This window comes from Haematobia irritans, chromosome 3, assembly GCF_050003625.1.
Source record: "Haematobia irritans isolate KBUSLIRL chromosome 3, ASM5000362v1, whole genome shotgun sequence".
NCBI lineage: Eukaryota > Metazoa > Arthropoda > Insecta > Diptera > Muscidae > Haematobia > Haematobia irritans.
The window spans coordinates 226,103,671-226,124,686 of NC_134399.1; the positions used below are offsets into that span (position 1 = coordinate 226,103,671).

The 21,016-nt window shown below is 32.4% G+C and overlaps 2 protein-coding genes across 4 annotated transcripts in view; one reads left to right on the forward strand and one right to left on the reverse strand.

The window, feature by feature from the left end:
• The window catches only part of ric8a (ric8 guanine nucleotide exchange factor A), a 469,139-nt gene that overhangs the window by 237,425 nt on the left and 210,698 nt on the right, over positions 1-21,016 (forward strand). The window lies entirely within an intron of this gene.
• Positions 1-21,016, reverse strand: part of ATP8B (ATPase phospholipid transporting 8B) — a 92,040-nt gene that overhangs the window by 13,035 nt on the left and 57,989 nt on the right. For 2 of the 3 annotated variants that reach the window (XM_075298173.1, XM_075298172.1), the window contains exons 5-14: positions 18,646-18,738; positions 18,107-18,550; positions 17,922-18,005; positions 17,723-17,857; positions 15,554-15,802; positions 13,199-13,741; positions 5,211-5,501; positions 4,972-5,145; positions 4,348-4,624; positions 4,123-4,275 (exon numbers count right to left, since the gene is read on the reverse strand). In XM_075298173.1, coding sequence (XP_075154288.1) covers positions 4,123-4,275; positions 4,348-4,624; positions 4,972-5,145; positions 5,211-5,501; positions 13,199-13,741; positions 15,554-15,802; positions 17,723-17,857; positions 17,922-18,005; positions 18,107-18,550; positions 18,646-18,738 — 2,443 coding nt within the window. The remainder of the gene's footprint in view (positions 1-4,122; positions 4,276-4,347; positions 4,625-4,971; positions 5,146-5,210; positions 5,502-13,198; positions 13,742-15,553; positions 15,803-17,722; positions 17,858-17,921; positions 18,006-18,106; positions 18,551-18,645; positions 18,739-21,016) is intronic. The other variant, XM_075298174.1, reaches the window with a different exon arrangement.

Consider the following 21,016-nt stretch of genomic DNA (forward strand, 5'->3'; position numbering starts at 1 on the left):
TACAAATGTAATTAAAGTGTTTGGGGAACGTTTGTCGACAGCCAGGAAGTCTGGATCGGGGGGAAATCGAAAACCGGAAGCCGCTGAGACGACAAAGAGAGTTGCCGGTAGTTTCAAGCGAAACCCTAACCTCTCTCTCCGAGATGCCGCAAATAAGCTGGGTGTATCGTCTACAACCGTGCATCGAGCCAAAAAACGAGCCGGACTATCGACTTACAAGAAGGTAGTGACTCCAAATCGCGATGATAAACAAAATACGACGGCCAAAGCGCGATCCCGGAGGCTGTACACGACGATGCTGACGAAGTTTGACTGCGTGGTAATGGACCGCGAAACCTACGTCAAAGCTTCCGGACAGGAGTGAGGCCCGGCAATTCGGATTTGGAAAAGCGAAAGCCTAACTGAATATTTTTCCTGAATTTTATACTAATTGAACTTGAAAAAGAAATTTAATTTGATTTTTTAAATAAACGATTTACACGCGTTTTCCCTTGACCAAATTTTGACCGTATCACCCTTTATAGAATAAATTTTTGACAAAATTTTCTATAGAAATAAAATTTTGGCAAACTTTTCTACAGAAATAAAATTTTGACAAAATTTTCTATGGAAATAACATATTGACAAAATTTTCTATAGAAATAAAATTTTGACAAGATTTTGTAGAGAAATATAATTTTGACATAATATCTAGAGAAATAAAATTTTGACAAAATTTTCTATAGAAATCAAATTTCTATAGAAATAAAATTTTGACAAAGTTTCTAAAGAAATGCAATTTTTTTCTACAGAAAAATTTTGACAAGATTTCCAAAGAAATAAAATTTTGCCAAATTTCTATAGAAATAAAATTTTGACAACATTTTCTATAGAATAAAATTTTGACAAAATTTCTATAGAAATAAAATTTTGACAAAATTTCTACAGAAACAAAATTTTTTATGGAAATAAAATTTTGTTGAACTTTTCTATGGAAATAAAATTTTGACAAACTTTTCTATAGAAATAAAATTTTGACAAAATTTTCTACAGAATAAAATTTTGGCAAAGGTTTCTGTAAAACAAAATTTTGACAAAATTTTCTACAGAATAAAATTTTGGCAAAGGTTTCTGTAAAACAAAATTTTGACAAAAATTTCTGTAAAATAAAATTTTGACAAAATTTTGATAAAATTTTCTATAGAATAATATTTTCACAAAATTTTCTATTGAATAAAATTTTGCAAACATTTTCTATGGAAATAAAATTTTCAATTTGTTTTGCTATTGTTCGTTTATTCTTCAATCATTATTGTTGTTTTTGATTTCAGCTTAAAACCATGCATTCACTAAACTACAAGTGTAGCTTAACCAACAGAGGAAAAGTATACTTGTCAAATTTATTTGGGCAAAGCCCTATAGACTGCAATATGGTTGGATGTACAGCTGTTGCGGAATTACCACATTCCTCATCAGCATCCTCTACTTGCGACAAAACTATCAACCAATTATCAGAATAAATTCGGGTAATTCACTCAACCCAAAGTGAACTACACTTGAAAGGAAAAGAGAAATGCTTGCAAAATCGACTATCAAAAAACCTTTTTTCGGGAGGTTCAAGTGTAGTTCACTTTGGGTTGAGTGAAAGCTCAGGACCCGAATTTTAGACTTACGAAATTTTCTTTTGGCGAAGTTTTCTATAAAAATAAAATTTTGACAAAATTTTCTATAGAAATAAAATTTTGACAAAATTTTCTATAGAATAAAATTTTGACAAAATTTTCTATAGAATAATAAAATTTGGCAAAATTTTCTATAGAATAAAATTTTGCAAAATAACATATTTTGTTTGGTAGTTTTTTGGTAAAATTTTCTCCAAATTTTGGTAGATTATTTATGGCTCGAGTGGCAACCGTGATTGCAGCCTACTCAAAAGAAAAAAATTTAATAAAAGCAAAAAAGTTTGTTGTTTCAGCAGTTTTTATCTATTGAAAAGTAGTCTCGTTTACAAGATTCTCAAATTTACAACTGCTGTTTTGTTTTTTTGTTTAATATGTTTCATATTTCATTTGAGAAGAACTGTTGATACGCCCAAAGAAATTTGGGAGTAAAAAATGTCTGCTAAAAAAGAAAGCAGCCACTGTTTGCTGAAATAGCAAAGATTGTTTTTTCCGATTCAAGTTTTTTTTTTGAGAATATATGCATATCCAAGGGAGTTGCATTTAGTCTTCATACAGTGAAAGTAGTGGTTTCTTTTCTAAGAAACGAAATTTTAGACACACGAAGTTTTCTTTTGACGCTATAGAATTTTTTACTTAACAAATTTTCAATAGAAATAAAATGTTGACAAAATTTTCAATAGAAATAAAATTAAAAAATTTTTTTTTTTTCAATACAAATAAAATTTTGACAAAAATTTTTTATAGAATAAAATTTTGACAAAATTTTCTATACAATAAAATTTTGACAAAAACTTTCTATAGAATAAAATTTTGACCAAATATTCTATAGAATAAAATTTTGACAAAATTTCTATAAAAATTTAATTTTGACAAAATTTCAATAAAACTAAAATTTTGACAAAATTTTCTATGGAAATAAAATTTTGACAAAATTTTCATTAGAAAAAAAATTGGCAAAATTTCTATAGAAATAAAATTTTGACCAAAAAATTTTATAGAATAAAATTTTGAAAAAAATTTCTATACAATAACATTTTGACAAAATTTTCTATACAATAAAATTTTGACAAAATTTTCTATACAATAAAATTTTGACAAAATTTTCTATACAATAAAATTTTGACAAAAACTTTCTATAGAATAAAATTTTGACCAAATATTCTATAGAATAAAATTTTGACAAAATTTCTATAAAAATTTAATTTTGACAAAATTTCTATAAAACTAAAATTTTTACAAAATTTTCTATGGAAATAAAATTTTGACAAAATTTTCATTAGAAAAAAAAATTGCCAAAATTTCTATAGAAATAAAATTTTGACCAAAAAATTTTATAGAATAAAATTTTGACATTTTCTATAGAATAAAATTTTGACAAAATTTTCTATACAATAAAATTTTGACAAAATTTTCTATACAATAAAATTTTGACAAAAACTTTCTATAGAATAAAATTTTGACCAAATATTCTATAGAATAAAATTTTGACAAAATTTCTATAAAAATTTAATTTTGACAAAATTTCAATAAAACTAAAATTTTGACAAAATTTTCTATGGAAATAAAATTTTGACAAAATTTTCATTAGAAAAAAAAATTGGCAAAATTTCTATAGAAATAAAATTTTATAGAATAAAATTTTGACATTTTCTATAGAATAAAATTTTCTATACAATAAAATTTTGACAAAATTTTCTATACAATAAAATTTTGACAAAAACTTTCTATTGAATAAAATTTTGACCAAATATTCTATAGAATAAAATTTTGACAAATTTTCTATAAAAATTTAATTTTGACAAAATTTCTATAAAACTAAAATTTTTACAAAATTTTCTATGGAAATAAAATTTTGAAAAAATTTTCATTAGAAACAAAAAATTGGCAAAATTTCTATAGAAATAAAATTTTGACAAAAGAATTTTATAGAATGAAATTTTGACAAAATTTTCTATAGAATAAAATTTTGACAAAATTTTCTATAGAATAAAATTTTGACAAAATTTTCTATACAATAAAATTTTGACAAAATTTTCTATAGAATAAAATTTTGACAAAATTTGGAAATACAATTTTGACATAAATTCTAAAGAAATAAAATTTTGCCAAATTCCTATAGAAATAAAATGTTCAAAAAATTTTCTATAGAAATAAAATTTTGCAAAATAATAATTTTTGTTTGGTAGTTTTTTGGTAAAATTTGTTGGTAAAATTTGTTGAATTTTTATTAAAATCAAATAAAAAAGATTAGACATTATCATTGCACCTTTCAGCATAAATTCGAGTTTATTTGATCGTAAAGAAAATATTTCATATCAAAGAGGAATTTCGTTTGTTTCATTCCGGAGGGAAGTATTTTTTCTTTGGGTGTAGCAATTGAAATAAACTTTTAACCTCCGGTGAAGGCATACAAATTAAATGAAATAATTAAAAAAAAAAACATTCACATTAATAAACTTACGTGGTGGCCTAAATCTATTTACTATTCTTATGGATTCTTTGAATTGTCTTAACTGCTTTTCAACTTCCTCTAACGTGCTACCGTCCACGATGAATACATCGGCCAAATCATCCGTAAGTAATTGACATGAATAACCAATATTAATAGCGGTTTCTGTGGATGAAATTGAGATTTCGAATTAGTTAAGGGATCCCGAGGGGTTTTGATCAATTTCTCGAATCATACCCTGTTTATCACCCGTTAGCACCCATATTTTAATCCCGGCCATTTGTAAATTAGCTATGGTTTGAGGAACACCATCCTGCAGTTTATCCTCTATGGCTGTGACACCAACAAGTACCAATTCGCTTTCTACTTCTTCATAAATGGCATTAAGTTTCTCCTCTCGATTATCCATGGATACCGAGGCATCCATGTGGCGTTTACTCCAGTCTTCATAGAAATCAATGGACAATTCTCTTTCAGCCAAAACAAGCGTACGTAAACCTTCGCCAGCGAATTTCTAAGATGATATGAACACAAAAATAAAAAATTAAAATGGGTTATATGAAATTAATTTATTAATACATAAATAAATTCGTGTCTCTTTGAAATGTATTATTTTTTTTCAAAATTAAAATATTATAAATAAATTAAATTATTTTAATTTTTATTCCTTATGCTTATACACAGAAAAAAATTTCACGAAAACTTTTCCAATTAAAATCTTAATTGAGTCTTAAAGAATATTCAATTAAAAATTTAATTGATTCAACATATTTTTTAATTGAAACAAAAATCAATCACACAAATTAATAGTATAAATTAATTTTTTAATTGGATCAGAAAAAAAAAATTGTGTGTACTTACATTCAAATGATCTTGTGTACGTGCTTTCATTTCATTTTGGCTTGAGCTCAGTCTATCATAGATGACGCTATCAGCGCCTTTGCAATAAAGAAATATACGATTTCCTTGACGTAAAATGACCGACATACGTTTACGGACATTATTGAAATCCAGAATATGTAAAAGTTCATATTCCTTAAAATTTATAAAAAAAAAAATAAATAAAATTTCCCTACCCATGGAAATCAATTAAATCTTACCTCTGTTCTTCCCATAACTTCAATGGTAATACTAGTCGGTGTTCTTGAACGAAATACAAAACCGAAATTTCTCGCAGCTGATACCAAAGCGGATTCATCAGGACTTTGAGCCTGATATTCCAAACGTCCTTCAACATATTCTGGCATCACTGTATGGCACAGGGCCAACAGACGAAAAAAGTTATGGGCATGTTCTTCATCCGAACGAACTGCGTCCAGAAGGGAGGTATCGTACCAACGAAATTCTGGCTCATATTCTGGATTTGCTGAGAAATCTACCGGTGTTATATCCTATGTTTTATGTAAAACAAAAATATGGGATAAAATAAAAAAAATGTTTAGTAATTTATAGAAAAATAAATACAAAAATATTTTTTCCGTTTATGTAAGGCAATATTTTGTAGCAATATATGGTCCATTTAACAGCAGTGTTTTTAATGTAGCATATTTTTTTATTATTATGCGAATTACTTAATATGTATTTTATGAAATATTTTGTAAAATAGATGCATTTCAATATAAAAAAGAGTTTCAATAGCCAGTATGCTTACGTCAATATACAATCATGCGTTTAGAAATAATTAGTTTAAATGTTTTATAAAAATTTATGAAAAAAAGATACTTAGACTAAGAATGAAGACAGAATATGTTATTGCCCAACTAAAAAAATTATCAATATCATCCAATATTTAAAGCAACGAAATCATATAAATATAACATTACCATTTTGATTACACAAAAAAAAAATTCACGACAATTTTTCCAATTAAAATTTTAATTGACTGTTAAAAAATATTCAATTAAAAATTTAATTGATTCAAATTTTTAATTGAAACAAAAATCAATCACAAAAATTAATAGTATCAATTAATTTTTTAATTGGATTAATTAATTTTTTAATTGAGTTTCAATTAGTTTTTTAATTGATTGTGATTAAAAAATTAATTGGATCAATTAATTTCGTGATTAAATCAAAAAAAAAAAAAAATTGTGTGTAGTTTAAATTAGATTTAGAACTATATAAAAATCAACAAAATTTCATCACGAAATTTTAATATCAATCAATGAAGCCAATCCAAAGAATTATTGATTGAATTAAAAATTTTATCGATAATGTAGGCATAGAAAAAATATAATTTGACTTTGACTACGACTCGGATGTAAATTAAGGTGTCAATATCACTATCTTGGAGAACCCAACATACGGCGGGGTCATTAAGAAGGTCGATGGGGTCGTCGGTCAGCGATGGAGACTGACCACGAGAAGGAAGATATTATCTGGCTACAGCGATGAAAGTTGAAAAGAATGAACCAGATGATAAATTCCTCCCAATCATATTGGAAAGATAAGATCACCGGGAGAACAGAACACTGAAACCCCGGGAAAGAACCAAGACCAAATACTGACCCAAGCGAATCTCAAATAAGCGGAATCTAATGGAGGGCAGAAAGGTTGCCTTGAATATGATGAAGGCGAGCGAATCCACCCAGCCAACCGCGAAGAAAGGAAACCCAATTATAACCAAACCATCAATGCAAAAGAGGAAAAGTCGTACGTTGCCACCATGGTGCAATGGTTAGCATGCCCGTCTTGGATACAGAAGGTCCTGGGTTCGATTCCTGCTACGACCGAACACCAAAAAGTTGTTCAGCGGTGTAATGCTGGTGACATTTCTGAGTGTTTCAAAGCTTCTCTAAGTGATTTCACTGCAATGTGGAACGCCGTTCGGACTCGGCTATAAAAAGGAGGTCTCTTGCCATTGAGCTTAACATAGAATCATTGATAAGAGAGAAGTTCACCACTGTGGTATCACAATGGATTGAATAGTGAGCCTGATATATCGATCTGCCACCTAACCTGATCTAATCTGGGGTACTGCGACAAAAGTTGGAAAGAATGAACCAAATGATCAACGAAAAGCAAGGTGCTCCGAAGAGGAAACTTGAAATTCTTACCAATCACATTGGAAAAAGGATAAGATCTCCAGGGGAATCTCTAATGGAGGACGCAAAGTTTGGCTTGAAAACGATGAAGGCGCGGGAATCCACCTAGCCAACCGCGAAGAAAGGACAGCCAATTATTACCAAACCATCTATGCAAAAGAGGAATGGGGATGTTGAAAGGTGGAGGAACGCAGTTATAATAGCGCACCTGGCCAAAATATAAAAAGATGAGCTAGCGGATCAGCTATGTAATTGATAATGAAGACAGGTCAGAAAACAAGCTGTGACTTCGAAGGGGCTTCCTCATGTTGAGGCATATGCGAAGAAACTGTAGTAAATAGTGGATGAGGTACCCTCTCATAGTGGAGGAGTTAATCTGAAAATGCTGAGGAAAGGCGATATCCCACAACTGACAAAGGTTTTGTGCTACGTAAGATGATGGGGAAGTATTGGCTCGACAGAGCTTGGGTCTTGACTCGAAAAAAATTGGACATCTTTCACGAGAAGGATGATAGAGATGAGATCCTTCTTGTTTTGGGCCTAGACCAGGCCTCCCTGTGGAACTCTAACCAAAACCAAAGGTAGGGCATTCTTATGACTACAACTGTCTTTTTCAAGATTGGAAAAACAAGGGAGTCTTCCAAGAAAGGCACAGAGGCCAAGTCGCAGGGCATGGACTCGACACCTATGGCAGATCAGGGAGAAGAGAAACCGTTTAAGAATATACCAGAAGGGGACAAGAGGGGCTATGTCGGAAAGGTAGCAATCGGGGATAAGAGGAGAACAAGGAGACGATAATCCACCCAAAGAATTATCCAAAACAACGGAACTGGAACGGCCCGATGGGAATTGGGGTCGTCACCGTTCTGATGAAAAAAATAATAAAAGATAAGATAAACGTTGACTTGATCCAGGCACCTTGGACAGCATACGGAGAACATGAACTACGGATACAAAAAATCGACTTTTTGCCACAAAAAAAAAATGTCGGAAAGTCGAAGTCGATTAATTCACTTTTATATTTTTTCAAAAGCCTAATCGAATTTTAATATTGGGGTTTATATGTGATGTAGCTCCTTTTAGGCTGAAATTTCACAATAATTACTTGCCAATTTAATCTCAGCTCAAAAATCTTGCGAATATTCGTTATGTCGATTTCCAAATATTAAACAAAATCTGGAACTCGAAATATCTTCCATGTTCGTGAATGAATCAATTAAAAATTCATTGGATCATTAAATTTCGTGGTTGTCCAAACTAGGTTAATAATTTCGAGGCCGGTTTTTATGGGGCCAATATAATAACATTTGACCCATATTCGCCAGACTATATGGTAACTTATGGTATATCAGAGAATGGACTTGTATCGGACAGAGAGAAACGAACATTTTTTGATCGTCATACCATTTTTTCTAGCTCAAAAATATCGAAACGCACTTTGTAAGGCACAAATTCTGCGGTTGGAGTTCTTTACTAACAATACTAACAAAATTGATTAGTCCACGACAGAGTACTGCAACCGGTGGCAGTTCTCGTATCGCAATCTTACCCACAAAATGTCGGTGGCAGTGAGTAAGACACCAATTACCATGCGATCTTTTACATTGATACAAATGCGAGAATAAAAACACCACTAGTATATAACAATGTTCGTATGCAGTGTCTTGCAATCTTAAACCAATCGACATCGTAACAACGCTCGGTAAACAAAAAACGAGGTTGGCACTTAAGTGTGATTGCACTCAACAACAACAATTACTAGCAGTTGGCATTAGCTCAAGAGAATTGAGAGAGTACCAAATAAGAGAATACCAAACTGCTGAGATATGGGTAACCATTGCGATTGCTTTACTATGGTGTTTTCGAGAGACCAACACTCATACTAACAAACACCGACAGTCGTCGGTTGCATTGGATATTGGTGGTTGAAATTTTTTTACCAATTGGTGTTTTAAGATTGCAAATGTTGGTGTTTACTAAATACACTGGTCGGTTGCGGTAGATCGCAGCCGTACTCTGGTCCATGATATATACGTTTTTATACCCTCCACCATAGGATGGGGGTATATAAACTTTGTCACTCCGTTTGTAACACATCGAAATATTGCTCTAAGACCCCATAAAGTGTATATATTCTGGGTCGTGGTGAAATTCTGAGTCGATCTGAGCATGTCCGTCCGTCCGTCCGTCTGTTGAAATCACGCTAACTTCCGAACGAAACAAGCTATCGACTTGAAACTTGGCACAAGTGGTTGTTATTGATGTCGGTCAGATGGTATTGCAAATGGGCCATATCGGTCCACTTTGACGTATAGCCCCCATATAAACGGACCCCCAAATTTGGCTTGCGAGGCCTCTAAGAGAAGTAAATTTCATCCGCTCCAGCTGAAATTTGGTACATGGTGTTAGTATATGGTCTCTAACAACTATGCAAAAATTGGTTTACATCGGTCCATAATTATATATAGCCCCCATATAAACCGATCCCCCGATTTGGCTTGCGAGGCCTCTAAGAGAAGCAAATTTCATCCGATCCGGCTGAAATTTGGTACATGGTGTTAGTATATGGTCTCTAACAACCATGCAAAAATTGATCCACATCGGTCCATAATTATATATAGCCCCCATATAAACCGATCACCCGATTTGGCTTGCAAGGCCTCTAAGAGAAGCAAATTTAATCCGATCTGGCTGAAATTTGGTACATGGTGTTAGTATATGGTCTCTAACAACCATGCAAAAATTGGTCCACATCGGTCCATAATTATATATAGCCCCCATATAAACCGATCCCCCGATTTGGCTTGCGAGGCCTCTAAGAGAAGCAAATTTCATCCGATCCGGCTGAAATTTGGTACATGGTGTAAGTATATGGTCTCTAACAACCATGCAAAAATTGGTCCACATCGGTCCATAATTATATATAGCACCCATATAAACCGATCACCAGATTTGACCTCCGGAGCCTCTTGGAAGACCAAAATTCATCTGATTCAGTTGAAATTTGGTACGTGGTGTTAATATATAGCCTCAAACTCCCATGCAAAAATTGGTCGGTATCGGTCCATAATTATATATAGGCCCCATATAAACCGATCCCCAGATTTGACCTCCAGAGCCCCTTGGAAGAGCAAACTTCTTCCCATTCGGTTGAAATTTGGTACGTGATGTTAGTATATGGTATCCAACAACCATGCAGGAATTGGTTCCTATCAGCCCATAATTATATATAGCTCCCATATAAACCGATCCCCAGATTTAACCTCCGGTGCCTTTTGGAGAAGCAAAATTTATCCGATCTGCTTGAAATTTGGTACGTGGTGATCGTATATGATATTTAACAACCATGCCAAAAGTGGTCCATATCAGTCCATAATCATATATAGCCCCATATAAACCGATCCCGAGATTTGGTTTTGGAGCCTCTTGGAGGAGCAAATTTCATCCGAGTGAGTTGAAATTTGGTACATTGTGCTAGTATATGGTCGTTAACAACCATGCGTAACTAGGTCCATATCGGTCTATAGTTATATATATCCGTCAGATAAATCGATTTCCAACCACACAAAAATTGGTCCATATCAAGTTCATAATTGTATATTAGACCTGTCCAGGAAATTTATGAGATTTTTCAAAACACAAATTTTTTAATGAGCACTTACAGTTTTAGAATCTCTCAATGATTGTAATAAAAACTGTGAAAAAAGATTTTGAAAAACTTTTGCCAAAAAGTTGCTCAACGCGGTTGAAGTCAGGATTTTGGCAATTTTCGAAAATTTTAAAGGTATACGTACAAACAAAATTTTAAATAATTTATTAGTAAATATAAGAAATATCTAAAAGCGCAATCTTTGAGCTAAATGCTCAAGCAAATAACAAAAAATTCAAAACGTGAAATTTATTGAGCCGTTTGCTTGCTGTAGCCTCTGGAAATCAAAAAATGCAGAAAATTTCCGCAATTTTTTTTTCAATGCATTATATTTTTTCGAAAAAAAAAATTATATACGTTTGTATATTTTTTATATATTCTTGGAACAATAAGGTATAAAAAAATGTAGGTTAAGAATTTTTGGATGTGTCATTAGTCGCTAAAAAATTAATTTCTTTATGAAAGGTCTCACTTAAATATTTTACTTTTAGTTATATGTGGCACTTTTTAAAAATTTTAATCTATCTTATTATTGCTTTGACTTTTAGCTCATAGGCTGATATTTCACAATAACACATATGGGTTAAGTGAGACCTTTCATAAAGAAATTAATTTTTTAGCGACTAATGACACATCCAAAAATTCTTAACCTACATTTTTTTTCCTTATTGTTCCAAGAATATATAAAAAATATACAAACGTATATAATTTTTTTTTCGAAAACATATAATGCATTGAAAAAAAATGCGGAAATTTTCTGCATTTTTTGATTTCCAGAGGCTACAGCAAGCAAACGGCTCAATAAATTTCACGATTTGAATTTTTTATTATTTGCTTGAGCATTTAGCTCAAAGATTGCGCTTTTAGATATTTCTTTTATTTATTAATAAATTATTTAAAATTTTGTTTGTACGTATACCTTTAAAATTTTCGAAAATTGCCAAAATCCTGACTTCAACCGCGTTGAGCAACTTTTTGGCAAAAGTTTTTCAAAATCTTTTTTCATAGCTCTTATTACAATCATTGAGAGATTCTAAAACTGTAAGTGCTCATTAAAAAATGTGAACTTTGGAAATCTGGACAGGTCTATCGTATATAGCCCCCATATAAGCGACCCCCATATTTCAATTCTGGCTCTCTACGTACCGTGCAAAAAGTCCATATCGATTCGTAATTATTTGTAGACTTAACTATACATAACTTGTTTGTCTAATATATACCACGAATGGACTAACTCACAATTTAGAAAACGATGTTAAGAAGTTTTAAGATACCACAACCCAAGTAATTCGATTGTGGATGACAGTCTTTCGTAGAAGTTTCTACGCAATCCATGGTGGAGGGTACATAAGAGTCGGCCTGGCCGAACTTACGGGCGTATATACTTGTTTTTTTTTTAGGATTCATTAAAAATCAAAAAAGTTTTTAAATACATTTCTTAAATTATAAATAAAAAAATTACTACTACACCAAAGCTTTTCACCTACACTTAAAAAAAACTAAAAAGGAGTGCAAACACACACATATATATATAAAGTTTAGCATACGACGAAACATTTCAAGGATACACGAAAATAAGGACACAAAACAAAAAACACATGCATACGTGCTGGTGGTGGTGTTGGTGGTCGTGATATTGGCTATTATTGGTCCAATTGTGAGCAGTGCTTGAGGCAAATGTGTTAAAAGTGTGCTGAGTTTTATCGTGCGAATGCCCATGCGCAGAGCCATTGTGTGGGTGTGGAGGTTTCAAGAACGTATTGTCGCATTGTCCACCACAAACTGGTCGATCATAATCGTCGTTGTCTTCGTCTTCGTCATCGTTATCGCGTTCATCGCTTTCATATCCAAAAGAACAACTACGACAAAAGGGTCCACAAAATTGTGGGCAACACCTGGGTGCCGATTTGGGCGATGGTATCGTTTGTCGAGATAATTTCGAAGGTCTTGGACGGTCATTGGAGTTTCGTATCAAAGTTTGATTTTTTCTCGAAGAAAACGGGGGGAAACACAAACGGGTCGATGAGGTCTGTTTGCGATTTTCAGTCTCAGTCTTGTGTATGTGAGTGACAACGGAGACACTGCCCGTTTTATCCGACAACGACAATGGTGATGTGGGTGAGAGTGAAGTTATGGCCAACACCGTATTATTGGGTTTGTAGCCACATCTCGATTTAGCCTGGTTTTGCGTTAACATAGAATTCAAATGTAATGTGGAGCACGATGCGGTGGTGCTTGTGAAGGCGGTGGAGGTATCGTCGTCGGTTTGATCGACTTTACTGAATATGGTGAAGGTGTTACTGTGGTGCAACCGTGGTTTTTTGTTATTTCGATGATGAATTGTGGTAGATGGCAGAAATTCTTCATTTGTGTCTACATCACCCAGAATCATTACTTTTTCACTCGCCGAGGATAGAGTTGAAGCTTGCCTCCCAATGTCCCGCAAAGGACACTCAATGCGCACTTTCGCTGTACGTAAGCGATTTGTTTGTGCTCTGAAGTCCTTGGTTGTTGTGGTGGCATGCTCTGAATGATCTTCCCCATTTTCGGGTGTAAGCAATAAAGAAGGCGTGCTGGTGGAGGTGTTGGTGGTGTTAAGTGTAACAGCGGCTTTGAAATGCGAATTATCCAACGAGGTGGTGGTGTCCTCTATCATAGGAGTTTTCCTAGTTATGGAGACAATCGAGATAGGACTATCGATGCTTACATGTTTGTCGCCACCATTACTGCTTGCAGTGGTCGAAGTGTTGGTGCTATTCTCCTCTTTTAGATCTTTGGAAGACAGACAGGATGTGCCGCAGGGTGTTTGCGTAGTGGGTGAATTTACAAAATGCACATCGACTTTGTGCAGGCGTTTCGACGAAGACATCCCATCCCCATTGATTTGGTTATTGGGTTTCTTTAAAGCACTCTTCTTGCTACTTTGACTAGTATCACTCTAAAATTATTATTTAAATGATTGCAAAAATAATTTTCGATATTGTCATTACTTTTGTGGGGTGTTGGATTGTGAGTGGACAGGAAAAGGAAATTTACATTGTGTGTGATTGGTAGGGCCTTAGATGGACAATCATAAGAATGAGAAAAAGTATTACAAGTCGGTAAAAACTAGAAATTTAATATATAAATAACTAAACCAAAATATATAAATAATTTTAGGTGAAAATGTTTCAAACGTTATGAATAAAAAATCCAGACCTTGGTAACCTTGCTTTCGCAATTGCATTGTCCTCTAAAGAGAAAACACATAGTGCTTGAATTTGAACTAGAAGTCAAAGTCTATCCTGTTCCACAGTGTGGAGCAGGGTATAACTATTATTATGGCTTTTTGTTTCATTAATTAAATAGACTAATTTGAACATCAGGTTGGATCGAGTATAAAATTCATAATAGCCTTAATCTCTATAGACTCTATAGTGACTAAGACTCGTTTTTTAGTTCACTTTTTGATCGCAATGTAACACTGCCAGCAATGGTACGAGAAACAAAAGATTTATTTACATTTAAATGCTGGAGAGCTCTAACGATAGCCATACCAACACGAATAACTTTATTTATGTAGGCAATAGATGAAAATGTCTTTGTACAATAAAGTGAACTGTCACGGAAATAAATCTGATAGCTGTTTAGAAATGATAACGAGCTGGAATTGATTGCAATATATATCAGCCACATTGCACATATACAACTCCGTTGTTTTGTTTGTTATTTAAGAGTTTAAGAAAGAAATATCATTATTTTTTTCTCTTTGGTGTCACCCTGTGTATGCTGCTCAAACACAAGTGTCAATAGCATTTCAAGATTTCTCTCATGGTTCATCTAATTACCGGAATAATCTATAATTTCCGCCTATATTACTGGTAACTTGGTGAGAAAATCTCTTTAGTGAAAAATCACAAAAAAAATTAAAAATCAACATATAAGTGAGATTGTGTAAGTCACACATATACATTAGGTTATTGTATATACATAAATAAAAAAAAAACGTCATTTGCAAAGAAGAAGAGAAATAATTTACATACTCATCAGAGTTTTATGGACATACAGGGGAGAATAATGCACACATATACATTAGAAAAATACTACAATTGAAGAGTTTCTAAGGAATCGGTGTAAAAAAAGATGAGAGAAGAGGGGGGAAAGGAATACTAACATAAGTCGAATCCAAGAGAGTCTATTAACATACATTCTTAATACATAGATGCAAGTTGAAGGGGTTAGGATTTAGGTCCTACTATACACTAACCGTCTTTTAAGAATACCGTTACTATATTCGATTTTAGTGCGGAAAATTAGTTTATTTACGCGTTTACTTTTTGGTTTGGTTTCCATGCAAAAATCCAACATAGTATCGGCTTTCAGGTAGGATAATTGAAGGGAATAAGGGAAAATACAGATTTTTTTATTTTATTCAATTTTTGTTCTTTTAAACTTCTATAATAATTAAAAGGTAATTTGAAAATACACTAAAAAAACTAATTTCGTTCAAAACTAATTAAGGCAAAAATGCTTAATTTTGAGTTTTTATTTGTTTTAGTGCAATGCTAATGTGGTTCTTTTTGTTTTTTTTATGTTGTTTAATGTTGGTTAAATTGATTAAAAATAAAAGACAAGTTTATTATTCATTAATATGTTGTTTAAATATTTGTTTTTTTTTAATAAAGATTAAATGTAAATTAACCATATCCGTAACAAATTGTAGGAGAAATATAGGATTTTTTCGCAAATTGTTTTCTTTCGTTGTACTTACATCTGTTATTTCTATGACTTCGCCGGTACGATAATCGATGATATCGCCATAGGTGCGTCCATTAATACTGCATTTATTAAAAGTCATGATGTTCTGTGTTAGGGTGCCCGTCTTATCGGAGAATATATATTGGATTTGTCCCAGTTCTTCATTAAGGGTAGTGGTGCGGGCTTTGGCATGTGTTTTGGTTGGTTCGTAATACATTTGTTCATCCCAATTAATTAGAAATGATTGAACAAAACGTATAACCTAGAAATAAAAACAAAAATGTAATAGCATTAAGTACATGCCCGCAGTTGCCCTCTATATTTATATTTATATATGTTTATATATATATACAGTTATAGTTATGTATGCTTTGTGATTGAGCCTATTTTATATGCAATTCAAATGAGTGATACTATTGTCCATAAATTTTATTTAATTAGTTACTCGATTTATATTATGTGGTAACACGTTTATTCAGAATTAATGTGGTTTCAACACACATCTTCCCTTAAGTGTATTCATTTCTATTTTGATCTCAACCGAGTGTTGTTTATTAGTAATTTCATTACTCTCTTATTCTGTCGCATAAAGAAAATTATATTATGAGTGATATATTTTGATATTCTCCTAAAAAGCTCTCATTTTTGTAAGTTGCAATAACAAGAGAGTTAAGTGCTAAATCAGTTTATGTATGAAATTAATACTCATTGACATTTTTTGTATACGACTAGAGATATTTAGTTCTCTTTCTATCATCAAATTGTATTCAAATCAGGGATCATAAATGATAGTTGAAATAGTATTAAAAAAAGTTACTTTTCTAAATCAAAAGGAAATTTATCCAAATTTTAAAGAGATGTGCGCACTAAAACTTAATATGATATAGTCTGTTTCTTATAAAAGAGAGAAACTTTATCAATAGGGTTGCCATAAACAAAAACAAAAACTTTTTTAATAAGGATCAATTAAATCATTACAGCATGGGGTATTTTTAATGTATATATACCATGTATATGATTGCCGAGAATAAAAAGTACTTACTACTTATCACAGTATCAACATAAATGTTGATGATCATACAAAAGATTAATGAACAAGTTTTCTTTGGATAAAATTGTAAAGTAAGAAAATATCTTTGAGTTAATTGGACTTTTTACTCTATTTTGGTTTGTTCAAATTTTTTTTTTTGATCAAATTGTTAGACTTCTACAAATTAAAACTTGTTAATGCCGTGGGACGATACACAATGTTAGTTAAATATATCGGAGTAAACAATGGGTTCTTTGATCATATGGGAGTAAATCGGTCGAAAGATATATATTGAAGCTATATCTAAAATTGAACTGATTTTAACCAAATTTGCCATGCCTAGTAAGTGAGATGTTAATATTATTCTCTGTGAAAATTTTCACGTAAATCGAAGTAAAACTGTGGAGGCCCCCGTGGTCATATGGGTGTAAATCAGGCGAAAAATATATGCGAGAACTATATCTAAATCTGAACCGATTTTAACCAAAATTTGCCAAAAATCGAAGAAAAATTTGGTCCCTATGAGTCATATGAGTGTAAATATGTGATTTAGATATAAATCTGAACCGATTTCAACCAAATTTGACAAACATTACGACCCCTTGTGTAAAATTTAATGTGTATCAGGGTAAAATTCTGGCTTCTGGAGTCATATAAGTGTATATCGGGCGATAGATATATACATATCTAAATCTGAAGCGATTTCTTCCAAAATTAATAGGGTTATATTCTGACCCAAAATACATACAGTTTGTCAAGAAAGTGTTTTGACAATGGGATAAAAATTATGTTTTGTTCCAAAATTAAATATAATGAAATTTTAAAAAATATTTTATTATGTATTTTGCAAAGTATACATACGTACACAGAATTAAAAATTTAATAAAATATTTAATATTTCAATTATTTCTAGAATTTGAAATATTTGGCAATGTCAAAAGACTTTCTTGACATACTGTACTTATGCCCAATTAGAAATCGATTGGACTAAAACTGTGATCTAGACAAACGGACATGGCTCGATTGACTCAGGGATGGGGCCTGAGTATTATTGCCAAAGACACCAAGTGTCTATCTCGTCTCCTTCTGGGTGTTACAGAAAAATTATTGGTGATATTTTGTGATAATTGCGGTTTAAATTTGAATACTTACCTCTACTGAAACGTAGAGTGATATTGGCACTAGGGTATTTAATACAATGGCATAAGAGAAAAATACTAATAGTCCTATAACTGCTGATCCTTGAACAATATTTTTTGGTATGATATTTTCCCATGGCAAATAAACCTATACAAATGAAGAAATGGGAATTAGAATAGAGAATCATCTTCAAGAAAGGGGCAAAGCAAACCTGGAAATGTTGACCGATAACACCTTCCCAAATAGCACAAGCCAGGGTAAAGAATGCACAAATGGATAAAAGAAATAAGACAATCTGGAAAGAAATAGAAATCAATGAATATAAACATAAAAAATTGCCTAGTTTTTATAGTTTTTGATAATCGTTAAATATTTTCTTATTTTTTTGTGGCTTACACCAATAATAATGAAATTCAGTAGACGATCAACACCGGTACTCTTGAATTGTGTTTTGCCGGAATTCTGCATAAGCTTTGTGTCTTTGCCGGCAAAGACCACAACGCCATAGCACCATTGAGTATTACGCAGAACACATCCTCGCAAAAGGATCTTCTCATTGTCCAATGGATAACGCTGATTGCGCCACAACAATGTGCCCTCGAATTTATTCAACAAATTGTTGGGCTTTTCACAGATGATTTCGGCCTTGAAATTCCACAACTGATCATGATTATTGCCCAGTTCTATGGTCTCCGTTAGACATTGTTTACATTTGAGATTCGTTTCGCCATCCAATTCGGCTGTTTCGATGAAACACAAACCATTTGGTTCGGACGTGCTTAAGAGGAGAATGTCAGCTGCAACGAATTGATTATTTTCCATTCGTATCACATCACCGACCTGGAAAATAGGAAATTAGATGGATTTGGTAATGTGATCGTAATAAATTTGATTTTTTCAAATATTTTGTTTTTTTTTGCGGGGAGAATACACACCTGGACACCGGACCATTTTTCATCGACTAATTTGCCGTTTCTTAAAGCTTTTGATTTTCGATTATTCACCTGAGAATCTGAGACATGACGTTGCTGTAAATAAACAAATAGTAAAATAAGTTTAATTAAATATGAATTCCATTAAAATGACATAAATAAATAATTAATTAATAATTATTAATAATTATGAATATAACTAAAATAGGTTAAATAAATAATATTAAGTTGAAATTTTAGGTTTATTATTATTTGGTTAGGTTACACTGAAAATAATCATAATGTCATGAGGCCAAAGATTTCATGTCCTTAAAATACGAATGTCAATTTTGCATAGAATAGAAGACACAATTCTCTCATATAGAGTTTTTTCTTTGTTGAAAAGTCGAAAAATTTTTCAATGAAGTCATTTCGTCCTTTTAGTTATTCGATTGGACGTAAAAATGGGATATCTTAACATGAAAGAAAATTTTGTTAGACTAAGGTCAACTTGGTTTTAATAATGAAATTTAAAAATTCTTTAATAAAATGAAATTGTCTTTTTGCATCTTGACTATAAAACAAAAAAGCGTTCAAAATGACGATATGTTTTTCAAAAGGTTTATTTTAAAGACATTTTTTTACTTGAACCATATCATAATTTTTACTTGAAGTCGAGTCTGAATTTTTAAAGAACTTTGATCACGTGAAAAAAAGTTCGAAAACGAATAAATTAATATTTGTTTCCTTAAGACAAGTACGCAAAACTCAAGTCTGCATAGAAAAAATAAGTTTGTTGTAAAACTAATGCCAAAATGAACTAATATTTATTGCAAAAATTTAATTTTTAAAATTTTGTAAGAAAATTTTCTCAGCCCGACGATTTTTTCTTTATGGGAATGATCTGGCGCCTAAAATGACCGTCTGTCTGTTGTAATCACGCTACAGCCTTCAATAATGGCGCTATCGTCCTGCAATTTGGCACAGATTCGTTTTTTGTTTGCAGGCAGGTCAAGTTCGAAGATGGGCTAAATCGGTCCAAGTTGTGATATAGTCCCCATATAAACCGACTTCCCGATTTGGGGTCTTGAGCTTATAAAAAACCTTGTTTTTTTATCCAATTTGCCTGAAATTGAAAATCTAGAGTTATTTTAGGACCGTAAAAAGGTGTGCCGAAAATGATGCCTATCGGTCCATGTTATGGTATAGCCCTCATATGGACCGATCTCCCGATTTTGCTTCTTGAGCGTCTAGAAACTGTATTTTTCTATCCAATTTGCCTGAAATAGAAAATCTGGAAGTATTTTTGGACCTGAAAGAGCTGTATCGAAAATGGGGTGTATCGGTCCATGTTTTGGTATAGCCCCCATATAGACCGAACTCTCGATTTTACTGCTTGGGCTTCTAGAAACTGTATTTACTATCCGATTTACCTGAAATTCGAAATCTAGACGTATTTTGGGACCATAAAGAGGTGTGTCGAAAATGGTCCGTAGCGGTCTATATTTTGGTATAGCCTCCATATAGACCGAACTCCCGATTTTACTTCTTGGGCTTCTAGAAACTGTATTTACTATCCGATTTGCCTGAAATTGGAAATCTAGAGGTATTTTGGGACCTCAAATAGGTGTGTCGAAATTGAGGTGTATCGGTCCATTTTTTGGTATAACCCCCATATAGACCGATCTCCCGATTTTACTCCTTGGGCGTCTAGAAAATATATTTTCTAGCCGAATTGCTTGAAATTGGAATTCTAGAGGTATTTTAAGATCACAAATAGGTGTGTCGCAAATGGTGCCTATTGGTCCATGTTTTGGTATAGCCCACATATAGACCGATCTCCCGACTTTATTTCTTGGGCTTCCAGAATCCGTAGTTTTTATCCAATTTGCCGGAAATTAGAAATCTAGAGGTATCTTAGGACCATAAAGAGGTGTGTCGAAAATGGTTCCATGTTTTGGTATAGCCCCCATATTGACCTTACTCCCGACTTTATTTCTAGGACTTCTGGAATCCGGCTGACCACAAATAGGTCAGCCGAATATAGTGTGTGTTGACCCATGTTTTAGACCGATCTCAGGATTTAACTTCTTGGGCTTCTAGTTAGTTTTTATCCGATTTGCAAAAAAATGTAAATATACTGGAATATTAGACCCTCAAAAATATGTATCGCATTTATTTTACCGGTCTTTTTGGTAAGGAATTGATATAGACCGAATTCACTTCTCGAGAATACACCAAAAGAAAAAATATTTTCCTCCGGAAGGAATTTTTCGACAAACGAAATTCCCCTTTCGTATAAAGTATTTTCGTTTAGAGCAAACTAATCCGAATTTTTGATAAGCGATTCAACGATTGTCTCTAAAATCTGTATCAAAAGAAAACTTTGCTTGTC